Raw genomic sequence first — 14,837 nt, 5'->3', positions numbered from 1 at the left:
GCATCCCTTCCCTCCAGCATGTCAACCGCACCACACAGCTTGGTGTCGTCGGCAAACTTGCTGAGGGTGCACTTGATCCCACTGTCCATGTCACTGACAAAGATGTTAAACAGAGCCGGTCCCAATACTGACCCCTGAGGAATGCCACTCGTCACTGGTCTCCACTTGGACATCGAGCTGTTGACTGCATCCCTTTTAAGAAGGGATGGTTTGTGTGATCACTGGAAAACAGTAACTAATTGTGATTAGGGCAAGTCTGGGTAAAGATCATCATCATTTCAGTGTCAACTAACTTTTTAAAAGCTTGCAGCAGAAATTATTTGCCTGAAAATTTACTGAGTATTAAAAAAAAAAAATTGAAGTTTTCTCTACTTGCCAAAAATGTGTAGAGAAGAAACTTTTATAAATCTTGTACTTAAATTCCTCTTACAAAATACAGTTCTTTACATAGTGCTGAAAATAAGGGTTCCTGCTCGTTTTTTCGTTGGCTGTTTTTTTGGATGTTTTAAATAAACTGATGTTACTCTCTGTTGCTGTTCTTAGGTGACTGGATAAAAAGTTGATGATGCTGTGTTAAACTTTTTCTCTGTGTTTTTGGATGTTTTAAATAAACTGATGTTACTCTCTGTTGCTGTTCTTAGGTGACTGGATAAAAAGTTGATGATGCTGTGTTTAACTTTTTCTCAGTATTTTTATAAATATATAAATAATTTAAAATGTATTAATCTTGAAAAAATTAAAATTCTAATTTATTTTCAGCAAAAGCACCTTGAAATTGAAAGAACTACAAAATGGCTTAAGATGCTGAAAAGCTGGGAAAAATACAAGAATAGTGAAAAGGTAAAGTTATGCATGCTTTTTTCATTAGCTATCACTTCTGCATGAATGTATAACCTTAAATTAGATTGTCTGTGTTTGAGATCTGGAAAAAAAAATCACACTGAAAGAAAAAGGCTTTTTATTCTTCCAAAATGCAGTAATACATAATAAGCCAATAATAATAACAATCCAACAAAACTGGTGGTCAAATGCAAAGAATTTCTAAGGGCAATAGCGTGTAGGCTCTCTAACATATTCATAGTAATAATTGTGTGCTGTACTGCATTGCGCTTGCACCGTGGGATTGGAACTAGGATCACACAGCATACTGTGTTCACATCTGCAAAATAGTCTGTGGAGCGGATGAAGCATCAGACCTGCTGGTCTTGTCTTGTAGAGCTAGAAGTTGTATTTGATTTACGCTTTGAGAATGTGAAGGAGGAAAAAAAGAAAAATCATTATAAACTTGAAAAGAGGGGACACCTTTGAATGCGTATAGCTGAATTCTTCAGGAATCACAAATCCCCTTTCAAGGGTTATGATTTTTAACTTTTTTTGTTCCTTTGTATGCTGCATATTGTACTGATTAATATTTAAATTTAAAGTTACTCTTTTGAGTTACTGGTGGCGTCTTATTAAGATCTATGAGGAAAAATCATTATAAACTTGAAAAGAGGGGACACCTTTGAATGCGTATAGCTGAATTCTTCAGGAATCACAAATCCCCTTTCAAGGGTTATGATTTTTAACTTTTTTTGTTCCTTTGTATGCTGCATATTGTACTGATTAATATTTAAATTTAAAGTTACTCTTTTGAGTTACTGGTGGCGTCTTATTAAGATCTATGCGTTTTTTTTAATTATTAATCTTCTATGGTTTCCATTTGTTTTCCCTCTTTTTTTCTTTTCTGTTTTGCAGCACAGGTTTACTGAAGGGCCTAGGATAGCTTACAGTCATGGATCAGTGAAAACCGCCTTGAATAACCCTCCAAGGAAACTGATTAGTCATAACATGGGGCATATAGTTTGATGTTTAAATTATCACACTTGCCAGCACAGATATCTTAGGGTATCCCAAGATACCTGGTTGCTTTGTTAAAAGGAGAGTTGCACTGAGTAAGTTAGAAGGTAAAAAGTATAGGAAGCCATTCACTACCCTGTCCCCCTTGGGATAAGTCTGTTTGTGAATAATATGCAACGCAGCATTCATAATCTTCAAGAGAAGTGAATTTTTTTGATGGTATGAATGGGATCTACTTTTGAATAGAATACTTTATACCTTGATAGGCTTTTTCTTTATTTTGGAATCAATATGGAAGAACTGAAATATGCTGGCAGCTACTTAACAGTGCCCAGCAGTGCTACAACATTTCTTGACTAAAAAAACCCAAGAGAGTAAAATTATTTTCTATGTGAAGCTGCAGGTGAATTTTAAGGAAGCAGATTGCCCATTAATAATCTTTAAATTGCTTTTGGGATTTTTAGTTACAGAATTATTTTTATGCGACTCAGCCAACAAATAATGGTCTGGGGGTAATGATGGAAAGTGGGTTATGTTAGGTATGTCATTAATTGCTAAGTGCTTTTACTTGCTTTAAAAGCTAGGTAGGGATTTTCATGTGAATAGTTTATTTGCTGGAATTTTAGTCTTGGTCATCTTAAAATTATGGAAGAATTTCAACTGGGAAAAAAACTTGCTGGAGAGACTATATTCCCAACACTGTGTTCTGGGGAGGTTTTCATAACTGTTCTTGTGGTCGTTTGGTGGATAATGCACAGAACATGAGGTTCCAAAATTCAAATTCCCTCTTCTCCTCAGTAGGGATTAAAACTTGCATTTTCTACTGGGGATTCTGTTGGTGTTTTCTGATGCTGCTGATGCACCTGTATTTTGCTGAGGACTAGGGGACAACTGTTATACATACCAGGTTACTGCCTGGATGACTGGCCTGCAGGGTTAGCTGACTCCCTTACTAGCCTTTTATTTTAGTAAATTATTCTGTGCAAAGTGGAAAACTTGTTAGCCTGATGAGCAGGGAAGTGAGATACTACAATTCAGGTAGAGGGAGAGATTTACTCAACATGTCCCCAACTCATCATGTCTGCTTACTACCTTTGGTTTTGAGACTAGTAGCTACATCTTGCACTTTGCTTTTGTTAAAAACACTAAAGCCAGCGGTTGATGGTTTTTTAGGGTATAACTAAGAAGCTAGGGGATTCATTTTCTTAAAAAATGAAGTGAATGCATGAAAAAGTAATGATTTGTTTCCCAAATTTTTCTTATAATCCTACTTTCTGTCCTGTCATCTCCTCTGGAAGGAGAAGCTAGAGGTCATAACACTTGTGGCTTTGTTTCTTTACTGTGGAGACTGGGTGATTTGAAGATCAAGTATGTTCCCAAGTCAAAGGGATGATAAAAAAAACCCTGTGTAACAGCTACTTTGTTTGCAAAGAGAATGTTAAATGTGATCTTTCAGGTAACACAATAGCTACATGTTGTCTAAGCAGCAGCAGTCTTCCTCTTCAGCCATCAGTGACGTCAGTCCATGATACACTGACTTAACTGAACAATCCTGTTCACCAAGCATGCAGAAGGTATACCAGATCAGCTGAGCAGAAAGAGTTTCAGTTCATGTAACAAATTATAGGCTGAACTATAAATAGTGACAGGAATAATTCAATATGTTCATAAAGGCAATGAACTTTGCTTGAGGCTAGGAAAGATTTTCACTGATTGTTGAACTCTGGTGGAGCACATGAGACTTTAAAAATAAGGGTGTTTTCCTTATTCTTTCTTGCATCTTATGTGGTAAGTGAACCAGAACATACAGAATAAAGAATCAGCTGCCTCCTCCTCCCGAGCATGCAGTGGAAAGTCAGCCATTATTTGTCGCTGCTCTTTATGGAAAGCCTGGTGATGTTCTCAGGGTTGTACAAAACTCACAAATAAAGACAGTTTTTATCTGAAAGTGTGCTGGAAGAATGCATCAGCTTTCCATGCTCACCTTCTTGGAAGCACAGAAGCAATAGTTGCAAGAACAATTCCTGACTCTTGCTTTTTGTCTTCACTTGGCTGGATGAAGCGGTTAACACTAGAGGAACAAATTGCTAAAGAAAATGAACAGCCTGTACCTTAAAAGACTCACTTCACCTGACATTCCTATGGTTTCTGTGCAGTCAGACTGCTCCTGAAATCAATGTTTAGAAACAGCACTGAAGGGAACATTGCAGCAACAACAACAGTAATAATGTTGTAGGATCATAGATTATAATTGTAGTGATGGCTTGGTTTTGGAAAATGGCATACTTGAGAGACTTGTGTTCTTAAAAAGGAGAGCAAGGGAGAGTCAGAGAAGGTGATGGTCCCAGAGATAGAGCAGGTATGTACAAAGTACAGGACTTCAGACAGCCCATTTGTAATGAGCCTTCATAATATACAGCTGAGAGAGTTTTGGCTTGAAGAAATCTGTTCATACTGTACACATACTGTAAATGAATCCATATATTTGATTACATTATCCAAAACTGTCATATGCTTAATTGCAAAATACAGTTTTCATTTAATACTCTTGCAGAGCTGCCTATAGGCTGCTTCCTTATTTTTTTCCATCATAACTTTACCAGGAGAATTAATGAGAAGACATTAACACACTGATATGTGTATGTGCATGCGAGATGCTTCAATTTACATCTTCCCCTGATCTTTATTGCAGAAGAATATCTCAAGAGAGAGATGGGGACTCTGGGAACTTCACACTGTTTTCCCATTAGAACTTCTCTGCTTAAACCTGATTTAAAAAAAAAAAAGGCGGGGGGGGGGAGTGGGAATGGAGGGCAGCAATGTGTGACCATGAAGAACTGGAAAGAGATGGAAGAGTTGTCACATTGAGACCAGAAATGTGCCAGTCTCTACCATATTTGAGTAATGATTTAGAGGTAATGAAGGATGACATAATAAAAAGAACCCATGTATGACTCCATAACCGTGTATAAAACTCATTGATTCCTATATGATTATTTAGGCATCTTTTCAGTGGAGTCATTATGATTCTTACAGACACCAGTCTCTGAAGTGTGTAACTGCCCTTGTGTCTGCGTGATTGATATTTGTCAAAACAAAGCTTTCATCTCCTCATCAGTCATTTCTTATGCAGGAAGTGTCATAGAGCAGCAAAGTTTGTGTTTCAGTGTGGTCCTTCTCTAGCTTATGTTTTTATTTCCTATTTGTATTCTACTGCTTAATAATCCAGGGAACAATCAACCACCACAGATAGTAAATCCTTCCTGGCTTAGTATGATCATAACTTTCAGGAAAGATTAAATAAAACTGTTATATGTTATATTCCCATTTGAGTATTTCTACCGAAGTATTTCTGTCTTTCACTGTCTGCCTTCATCTATCTGTGATTGAAGTTGCCTAAATTGAGAGGGAAAGGAAGAAGAGAAACAATCAGGGTAGCTGGCAACTTCCAGCTGTTCTGGCATTCACACAGAATATAATAATCAAGTCTCCACTTAGTTTGGAGTCTGAACACAGAGCCTTAATGAAGAACCCTCTTTGCATTCCTGAGATTTTTTTGAATGAGATTAAGCAACTCTTGTATTTGCACTTTTTCTTCCTTTTATGCAACCCACAGAAGTTGAAGAACCTCTAAAGGCAGCAGCCTTTATAAATATACTTTTTTTTAATTATAAATATACCTTCTTGCGAGACTTCAGATTTTAATTCTTATGCTTCTCATCATGGATTCTTTTTGAGGTGGCAGAGTCCCTCTGCTGCTTGTGCAGCTCTTCCTGACATAACTGAGAAAGTTTTCAAGAAAACCAGTTTTATATCTTGCAGCAGCAAGAATGGCAGTTCCCACTCTTCAGTCTAGTGCTGTGTGATAGTGGCCTCGTTCCTTCTCCAGGAACTAGTTGGGTTTATGAGCTGGAGAGACTGGGGCAAGGGAAGGAAGGGGAGGTTGTATGTTTTCCAGGTTTTGTGCATGGAGGCCACATTGAATGTTGGATGTTATGGACCTCATTATTTGAGATGATAGATAATTTGGAATACTCTAAATTTGAGAGGTGTTTTTTTTTCTTCTTGCTTTGTAAGCTTTTTTAATTCATTCTATATATTCTCTTGTTTCAGAATGGGAAGGTCCAATTTACAGGTCCAATTTCTTTTTGCATGAGAAGCTCCTTTTGAATTCCCAGGTGGTGGGGCCTCATCTAGTGTCTGCTTGTCCTATCTACTTCAGGATCAACAATATTAGTAATAATTGCAACAGTTTATGACAACTATCCTTGGCTGAATATCAGCTTAGATGTGATACAGAACTTAAACCTGTATTTTTATTTAAGTTGCGTTTACATAATTATATCTACTGAGGATGACTTCCTTTTTTCTATGTCCTATGCTGATGGAAACATTCCAGAGTCCATAACACCATTCTTTGAATGATGCGTGTTTTCATATAATGATTATCTGAACTCTGAGTTTATATACTTGTATTTTGTTTTGAGCTATTATCTTAAGAAAGCCTTAGTTTTAAAGAATTTGTTGAAGATTGACTCATTCTTCCATCTCCCCAGAAGTAGAAGAAAAAGTAAAGTAACTTGCTGAATTTTCTACTTTTTATTTTAATTATTAATTCAGAGAGAACAGAAGAGTAGATTAGGGTTCTGCAAGTATATAGACCCAACCCAGTGTTTCTCAACATATTTTCAACCTTACATTACATAAGGAAATAAAAGACAGTAGGGGGCGTTAGTATGGTACTTATGGTAGAGATACTCAGTTAATAATCAGTTTGCTCATTTATATTTTCTTTAACTGTTTGGTGACTGAATGACTATCAGAAATGAGTTTTGCTGTGAAGTCTGTAGGGGTTACCCCCGCCTCCCCTCCCAGAGATGCAGTGCAGCTGTGTCATTTTTCACAAAATCGCAGAATCACACAGGATCAGAGGATGGTTGAGGTTGGAAGGGACCTCTGGAGGTCATCTGGTTCAACCCCCTGCTCAAGCAGGGTCACCTACAGCCAGTTGCCCTGGACCATGTCCAGACAGCCTTTGAATATCTCCAAGGATGGAGACTCCACAACCTCCCTGGGTAACCTGTGCCAGTGCTCGGTCACCCTCACAGTAAAAAAAGTGTTTCCTGATGTTCAGAGGAAACCTCTTGTGTTTCACTTTGTGCCAATTGTCTCTGGTCCTGTCACTGGGCACCACTGAAAAGAGCCTGGCTCCGTCCTCTTTGCACCCTTCCTTCAGGTACTTATGTCTATTGATAAGATCCCCCTGAGCCTTCTCTTCTCCACGCTGAACAGTCCCAGCTCTCTCAGACTTTCTTCACAGCAGAGATGGTCAAGTCCCTTCATCTTCATAGCCCTTTGGACTCTCTCCAATATGTCTATGCCTCTCTTGTACTGAGGAGCCCAGAACTGGACACAGTACTCCAGGTGTGGCCTTACCACTGATGAGCAGAGGGGAAGGATCACCTCCCTCAGCCTGCTGGCAAGACTTTTGTCTAATGCAGCCCAGGATACCATTAGTCATCTTTGCTTCAAGGGCACAGTGCTGGCTCCTGTTCAACTTGGTGTCCACCAGGACCCCCAGGTCCTTTTCATAGAATCATATAATCATTAAGGTTGGAAAAGACTTCTAAGATCAAGTCCAACTGTCAACCCAACACCACCATGCCCACTAAACCATGTCCCTAAGCGCCTCATCTACATGTCTTTTAAATACCTCCAGGGATGGGGACTCAACCACTTCCCTGGGCAGCCTGTTCCAATGTTCAACCACTCTTTCAGTAAAGAAATTTTTCCTCATGTCCAATCTAAACCTCTCCTGGCGCAACTTGAGGCCATTTCCTCTCGTCCTATCGCTTGTTACTTGGGAGAAGAGACCAACACCCACCTCGCTACAACCTCCTTTCAGGTAGTTGTAGTAGTATTTTTCTGCCAAGCTGCTTTCCAGCTGGGTGGTTCCCAGCATGTGCTGGTGCATGGGATTGTTCCTCCCCAGGTGCAGGACTTTGCACCTCTCCTTGTTGATCTTCATGAGGTTCCTGTCAGCCCATTTCTCCAGCTTGTTGAGGTCCCTCTGGGTGGCAGCACAACCCTCTGGCATATCATCCACTCCTCTCAGTTTTCCATTGTATATAAAATTATTCATGCTTGTTTCCATGTTATCGTTTGTATAATGGAGCCTGTGCCATGAAAGGTTCTGTTCTTGAGTTACATTTCTGTCTCGTATTCCAGGCAGACGGTGAAAGTCTTTAGTATCGCATTCTGCTGAGACTGTAGGCAGGATCTTGTAATGACATGGGATGACTGAGAGCTTTTTTCTCTGCCTAAATAAAAGAATAGTTGGAACAGCAGAGTCAGCTGGATACAGATCTAAAATGGTTTGCAAGAAGCTCTGAATGTTATTTGGGTTTATTCTGTCAGGTAGTGGAATAATTCTGATCTTAGCTACTGAAAATGTTTGCTTTCCTTCTGGTTGGTTTTTTTTTTTTTTTGGCATAACTATAGTGGGCTGATGAAACTGCTGGTCTCTCTGTCCTTTCCACTGTTTTTAAAGTTATATTTGCCAACTCATTTTTCAAACTTTTCTTTTAAAAGCGCTTCCACAATTCTCTATCTCAGTTTTTACTTACTACTTCAAGGGCTCTTCTAGTGTTTGGCAGTTTCAGTCGTGAGAAGTGCAGAAGATGGGAAAACTGTAAATGCCACAGACTCCTCTGAAAGTGGTTGTTCTTCTCCTTCAGTTTTATTTCCTGAAGAAAAAACAAAACAGCCCCACACTGTGGATGGTTTGAATTTGTTTTAATTCTATTTTGATAAGAAACTGTTATTACAAAGGCTTATTTCTGGCCTCTGATGTCCTGACCTTCTCCTAAAATATTCATTTAGAACAACAGTAGTCTTGAGAATTTATTCTTCAACTGATTTTCTTCATTAATAACCTTATGGTTGTTGGAGACATTTGAAAACGAGTTACAAAATGATAATTAACTGGCAAAAATGTTTATCATCAAGGTACACTGTTGCTGTACCATGGGTCTGAGGAATACAGCTACATGTCACTGGGGACATATAACACTGCTTTTTTTTTTTTTTCTTTTTTTTCTTTCAAGTTCCCAGAAAAGATACTGCAAATTTGGCTCATTCTGCTTTCCAGTAGACAGGCTAATCTCTTCTCAGGGTGACTCCACTGCAATTGGTGTTGCTTGGCTTTCAAAAGACTGAATTATCCTCTCTCTCGCAAGCAGTTATCCTTGTGTCTGGGTTGACACACACTGAAATTCTCCGTGTGAGCTGAAGTCTGGATATACATCTATAGAGAAGGGTGCTTTGTAGCACTGTAAGTGGTTCTTTATCCTTAAGAAGAAGCTGTACTGACATAACTGTGCTCACACTAGAAGTGTTGCTGGTTTAGCATTCTTAATATTAAAGCAGCAAAGTTTTTTCTTTAAAAAGCACAACGTCATCTTTGTGGACAGCCTCCAGGATTGCTGTTGCATCTTATACAAGTTTAAAATTTTCATTTGAAAAGGGGACAGGAAAAAAGTCATTACCTTACTTGTATAAGAGTTATGCATTCTAAAATCTAGACACAAATCCTTGCTGGCATTAAAGAAACCTTTAAAGATCTGATATATCCTAAACAGCAGGAGGTTTGCAAATATACTGCAATGAGGGGTTCATTAATCTTCCAAAACTGGAGACGTGAAATATGTGAAAAACAAAAAAAGGATCCTGTCTTGGAGGATGTCCTGGTTTCGGCAGGGATAGAGTTAATTTCCTTTCTAGTAGCTGGTACAGTGTTTGGATTTAAGGATGAGAACAAAGTTGATAACGCACCGATGTTTTAGTTGTTGCTAGGTAATGCTTACACTAGCCAAGGACTTTTTAGTTTCCCATGCTCTACCGACTGAGAAGGCTGGAGGTGCACAAGAAGCTGGGAGGGGGCACAGCCAAACTGGCCAAAGGGGGGACTGGCTGGGCATCGGTCGGCGGGGGGTGAGCAATTGTACTGTGCATCACTTGTTTTGTGTATTATTATTATTATTATTATCATTTTATTTCAATTATTAAACTGTTTTTATCTCAACCCACGAGTTTTTCTCACTTGTGCTCTTCCAATTCTCTCCCCCATCCCACCGGGTGGGGGGGAGTGAGCGAGCGGCTGTGTGGTACTTAGTTGCCGACTGAGATTAAACCACGACAGAGGAGGACATGTCTTTAAAAATATTTCTTATGTTATAAACATACTATAAATGTTTTATAAATGTTTCAAGGAAGTGATAGCTTTGTCAATTGAAATTTTTAATGTCTAACTTTCATTGTAGGCTAAATGCAAAGAATAAACTGTTTGGGGAGGGGTTGTGTGTGTGGTGTTCTCTTTTAAATCTGATTGTCTCCCTGTGCCATCATTAAAATAATGGTAAAAACAGAATTTCAGAAAGGTTCGTTTTCTTTGTTGGAGGTCTCCGTTTTTCCTTTTCTTAGAAATGTCTCCAGAAAGATGATAACATTTTTTTTGTGTGTTTTTAGAATTACTAGGATTCAATTGCTCAGAGGATTTGCTTATCTTGAGTCTCTCCTGGCTGTGTAAAGCCAAGACTTTAGACAGCTAGTACATCTTTCTCTGTTTAGAGGCTCTTCGTGTTCCTAAATGCTGCAGCATAAAAAGATACAAATCAGAAGAGAACTGAGGAAGACAGTTGTCAGTGCTCCTGATTTTTTTCAAATAAGCCCAGTAAGAACCAAACCACTAAATGAGAGTGCAAGAACAGTGACATGTCAGAGGCAAGACTGATAAATAGTTTATAACTACTCTAGTTACGCACAGGTACTGAGGTATGCCCTTCTGACCTGTTTCTAATACAAGCTTTATGTGTCAGAACAGAATGTGTAAGGAATGGGGAATTTAATTTTCTATTTCGCAGCTAAGAATTGCATGCAGTCTTGGTAGGTTGTTCTGTATTCTTAGAAACCGTAGCTATAATATCTTTTATACTTTGTTTTTGCACAAATGTTTTAATATGCATTTAGAAAACTGATTATTAGTTTAGAAATATGATCTGAAACCTGTTAGCTTTAGAAATGGCACATCCTGGATTTTTTGGTGATCTCACATGTTTGTTTGGTAAGCATACATACATTTCAGCACACTGTTGCAGTTTTACAAGAATTCAAAAATCAGTTATGCTTTTTTTTTTTACTGATAATCTTTAAAACTTTATGATATTGTTGTTTGCCTTTCACCATTCCCATTTATAGTTTGTAATTATAGTGAGTTATTTGTGGCGTGTCCTGAAATATTGTGTTGCTAAGAATCTGATTTTTTTTTTTGGTCTAAATTACAAAATTTGGAGTAGTCTTTCCAATACTTGTAGAGTAAGTGCTGCTTAGCAGAGGTGATAAAATTTTGATAGGCCTTCCTACATGCTAAAGTCCTGGCTTGTAAGCATCACCTGCACAGAGTGATGTTTTGGCCTGTGTGTCTATTTTGTTCCCTGTGCCTCTATTGATTCTGTCAACAGAGGTCCCAGATGGCATCACTGGACGCTTTCAGTCCCTCAAAAGACACGGGAACACTTTGTCCCCAGCAGGTCATCCCTTTGCTAGGACAATTGAGAAAGTTACATTCTTCTCTTTAGCATGTTATGTGTCACTGTTCCTTTTGTTGAGAATGTTATAGATTGTACTGCATTTATATTTTCTTTTATTTTTACAGTTTCATAGGAGAATTTATAAAGGAATCCCACTGCAGTTCAGAGGGCAAGTCTGGTCTTTACTACTTGACGTCCCTAAAATGAAAGAAGAAATGAAAGACTTTTATAATGTGAGTTTGTAGAATTTCCACTTAATATTAATTAAAAAGTTTTGGATACTAAGACTACAGGCTTTATTAAGCTTTTGTTGTTGTGCAGTGTTTTAAAAAAAAATAAAAAGGGTTAGAAATTGCATTGAACTCTACTGCTTGTTTTAGCTAGGAAAAAGCCTATGTATTGAAAAGCACTTTTCCAGCCTATTTTTTGGTTCTGTAATTTATGTAATTAACTTGATCTTTCCATTTCTTTTCCCATCCTTAAATACTTGCAAAAACCCTTCTAAAAGCAAAGCAAAACAAAATAAGAAAAAAAACCCTGTCCCAGTAAGAAGCCAGAAACCTCTGAAACTACAGATCTTTGAGAAATGTCTATTAAGGAAGCACCTTGTTAGCTGAATATCAGTAAGAGGAGTTCCAGTATTCTGGACGGGATGGAGATTGGTGCCTTAATCTTGTCAAAGCCAGAACAAGCTGGCTATCTTTCTGCCATCTCATGTCCAAGTGAAGCTTAGATATCCCTTACAAAGCACTGTCTGGTTACTTGATTGCATTCTCAGTGGTGCACCTGATGACAGGATCTTAACCCCACAAATTTCTACAGGCATAAATCAACCACTTAAGCATATTTCCTACTTAGAATATAAGGAAAATAGCTATGTCTTCCCCCTCAGCCCTCATTCTCACCCTGAGTAGGAGTTAAAGCAACCTCTGAATTACTGTGGTTACGTTCCTCTAAATTTTTCCCTTCTAACTGTACTTTTTCTGTGGGTGTGAATACAGCTGATGGCCATCAGAGCTAAACTTCAGACCCAAGAGTGGAGAGTAAGGTTCATGTGCAGGCTAGTAAGTTAGGCAGAAAGGGAATCAAATCCTTTAAAATTCTGTCTTTTCTTCTCTGTGTCTCTCTCTCCCCCTGCTAAAGGATTATAGGGAGAGTTTAGCTAACAGAAAGGCAATTTAGTATTGTAGTGTGTTTGAATTTTTCCCCACAGAAATTTAAATGTTCACTGCTTTTGAAAGAAATAATGTCCAGAGTTTCAAGGTAATGCATGGCTTGTGGGTTTTTTTGTTTGTTTGTTTTTTTGGGTTTTTTTGGTTTTTTGGGTTTTTTTTGGAGCTGAGGCTTTGGGTCTGAGTAGACAAGGAATCTTGTAAGGTCATGAAAGAAGATCGATGTTGACATTGAAGTTATCTAAATTTTGGTGTCTGTGATCTTCCTCTTAAATTATTTATTGCTCTTTAGTCTGACAGGCTGTTCTTTCTGACTATTATATTTTGTTTAACTTCGTAAGACTAGTGGCAGATCCAAAAGGGGTAAAACAGAGTTCATGCTGAATAATGTAGTTGTGGGAAAGAATACTGAGTAAAACTAGAAGCATTTAAAAATAGGTGAATTAATCTTCAGAGATGATTAATGCTGTCTCGTGCTCACTGCAAAACAAAAAAGTGTTTGTAGTTCAGATACAGAAATAGTTTCTTCCATCATTATCCTAGCTTGTTTATTTGCAGTAAGCTCATTTTACTGCTCTCCATTTTTCCCATTTCCTAAAGTGATATTAACACTCCTCATTACAAGTATCACTTACAAATTGCACACCTTAAAATTAGAAGGAAAATATGCACGCTTGCCGTAGGTCAAACAGCTTCTTTCAGTTCTCTGGGCAGGGCAATTAGCAGTTCTTAATCCTCTGTTCTTTCTGTTTCTCAAACTCTAGGTATGCTTTCTTTTCACTCACGCTAGAGGCTCTAATAAAGCCCACTCAAATGTAATGTTTTGAAAATACCACGTTGAATCCAGTTAGAAATGTCTTGCAAACTCAACTTTTAAGGGCAGAAGTGGGAATGAATGAATGAATGTCAAGAGAAAGTTATTGTAAGTGCCAAAAATAAGGTGGCAATCTAACCTGTGCAGGCTTCCTAAGTATTCAATTGCAAAATCGGATTTAATTATAAAACGTTAAAGCAAGTGCTAAAGTAGAGGTATTCTACAACTAAATTAGATTAGAACAGAGGAAATGACTAGAGAAATGTCAATTATCTATACTTAGATAATAACTGGCAGCTATGTAGCTATTACTTCTGCTTAGATGAAAAGGCAGGAAAAGTATGAAAACCACACTAAATCATTTGCTACAAGTCCAGTCTGGAGCACTTGCATCTTAGGTTCTTGTTCCTGAGTAGTAAAATTCACTTTCTCTTTTCCTCCAGTGATGTGCCTACCTGAGAAATGGCAGTTAGAAATTTAAAATGCTGAAACATAGTCTTGAATATGGGTAGTGAATGGCGTGTCACAAAAATGTGTAATATGGGATTAATCTTTTTACAGCTATACTGTGTGAATGTGTCTGACTCTATAGAATTCATACATGTATGTGCATATTTTGGAAGTTAAAATTGTTGTGAGTTGCTATTCTATATTAAGCATTTTTAATCATGAGATGGCAAATACTTCAGTATAGGTGTACAGGCAGGTTTCGGCTATTTTAGCGCTCGCAATTTTAAACTTAATTTCTGTTCTTTACTGTTTTCCTAGAAATTGAAGTGTCAAGCACGGGGGTCTTCACCAGATATTAGGCAAATTGATCTTGATGTAAATCGAACATACAGAGATCATATCATGTTTCGAGACAGATATGGTGTTAAGTAAGTAAATTAAAAGGTTTTGTTTTGTTTGTCTTAAAACTAGCTTCCGACCTGCCTCAAGCCTCTTTGACTTATGCAAGAATATTGAATGTAAGCTCCAAACTTTCAAAGCAGGATTGTCTATGTGCAATGATGTAATTACCGTTACTACTGCAAAACCAGCTGGTCATTTCCAACCAACTAGTTTTCCCTCACTATGAGGTGGTCAGTAGCATTCCAAAGAAAACCATTTCTAAACTGTTCTCATTTTGTTTCATGTTTAATAAAAACAGTCTCAGATATTGTAAATACAAAAACATGGGATTTCCAAGCTAATAAAGTAATTAAGATTTATTACCCAATCATTTTATTTAACTGTGTCTTTTCAAAAACAAAATAACTTTTTGCATCTCCAATTACTTATCTTCCCAGAGATTTTAGCCTTCCTTTGGATTTTATATTCCTCTTCTCCTATTATCTAATTCAGAACCAAATAAAGCAGTATTTTAGATGTGAGCATTTAATTATTTACAAATGTAGGCCTTAATGCTTTTGGATTTCTTCAAAA

The 14,837-nt window shown here is 37.7% G+C and overlaps 1 protein-coding gene across 2 annotated transcripts in view; it reads left to right on the top strand.

Moving 5' to 3' along the window:
• Nucleotides 1–14,837, top strand: part of USP6NL (USP6 N-terminal like) — a 128,800-nt gene that overhangs the window by 82,950 nt on the left and 31,013 nt on the right. For both annotated transcript variants that reach the window (XM_009285481.1, XM_019473706.1), the window contains exons 5-7: nucleotides 760–840; nucleotides 11,552–11,659; nucleotides 14,181–14,290. In XM_009285481.1, the coding sequence (XP_009283756.1) occupies nucleotides 760–840; nucleotides 11,552–11,659; nucleotides 14,181–14,290 (299 nt within the window). The remainder of the gene's footprint in view (nucleotides 1–759; nucleotides 841–11,551; nucleotides 11,660–14,180; nucleotides 14,291–14,837) is intronic.

Source organism: Aptenodytes forsteri, unplaced genomic scaffold, assembly GCF_000699145.1.
Source record: "Aptenodytes forsteri isolate BGI_AS27 unplaced genomic scaffold, ASM69914v1 Scaffold87, whole genome shotgun sequence".
In the NCBI taxonomy this organism is placed as follows: Eukaryota; Metazoa; Chordata; class Aves; order Sphenisciformes; family Spheniscidae; genus Aptenodytes; species Aptenodytes forsteri.
The sequence above is the reverse complement of the archived record's forward strand: the minus strand, read 5'-3'. Positions and strand labels throughout refer to the sequence as shown.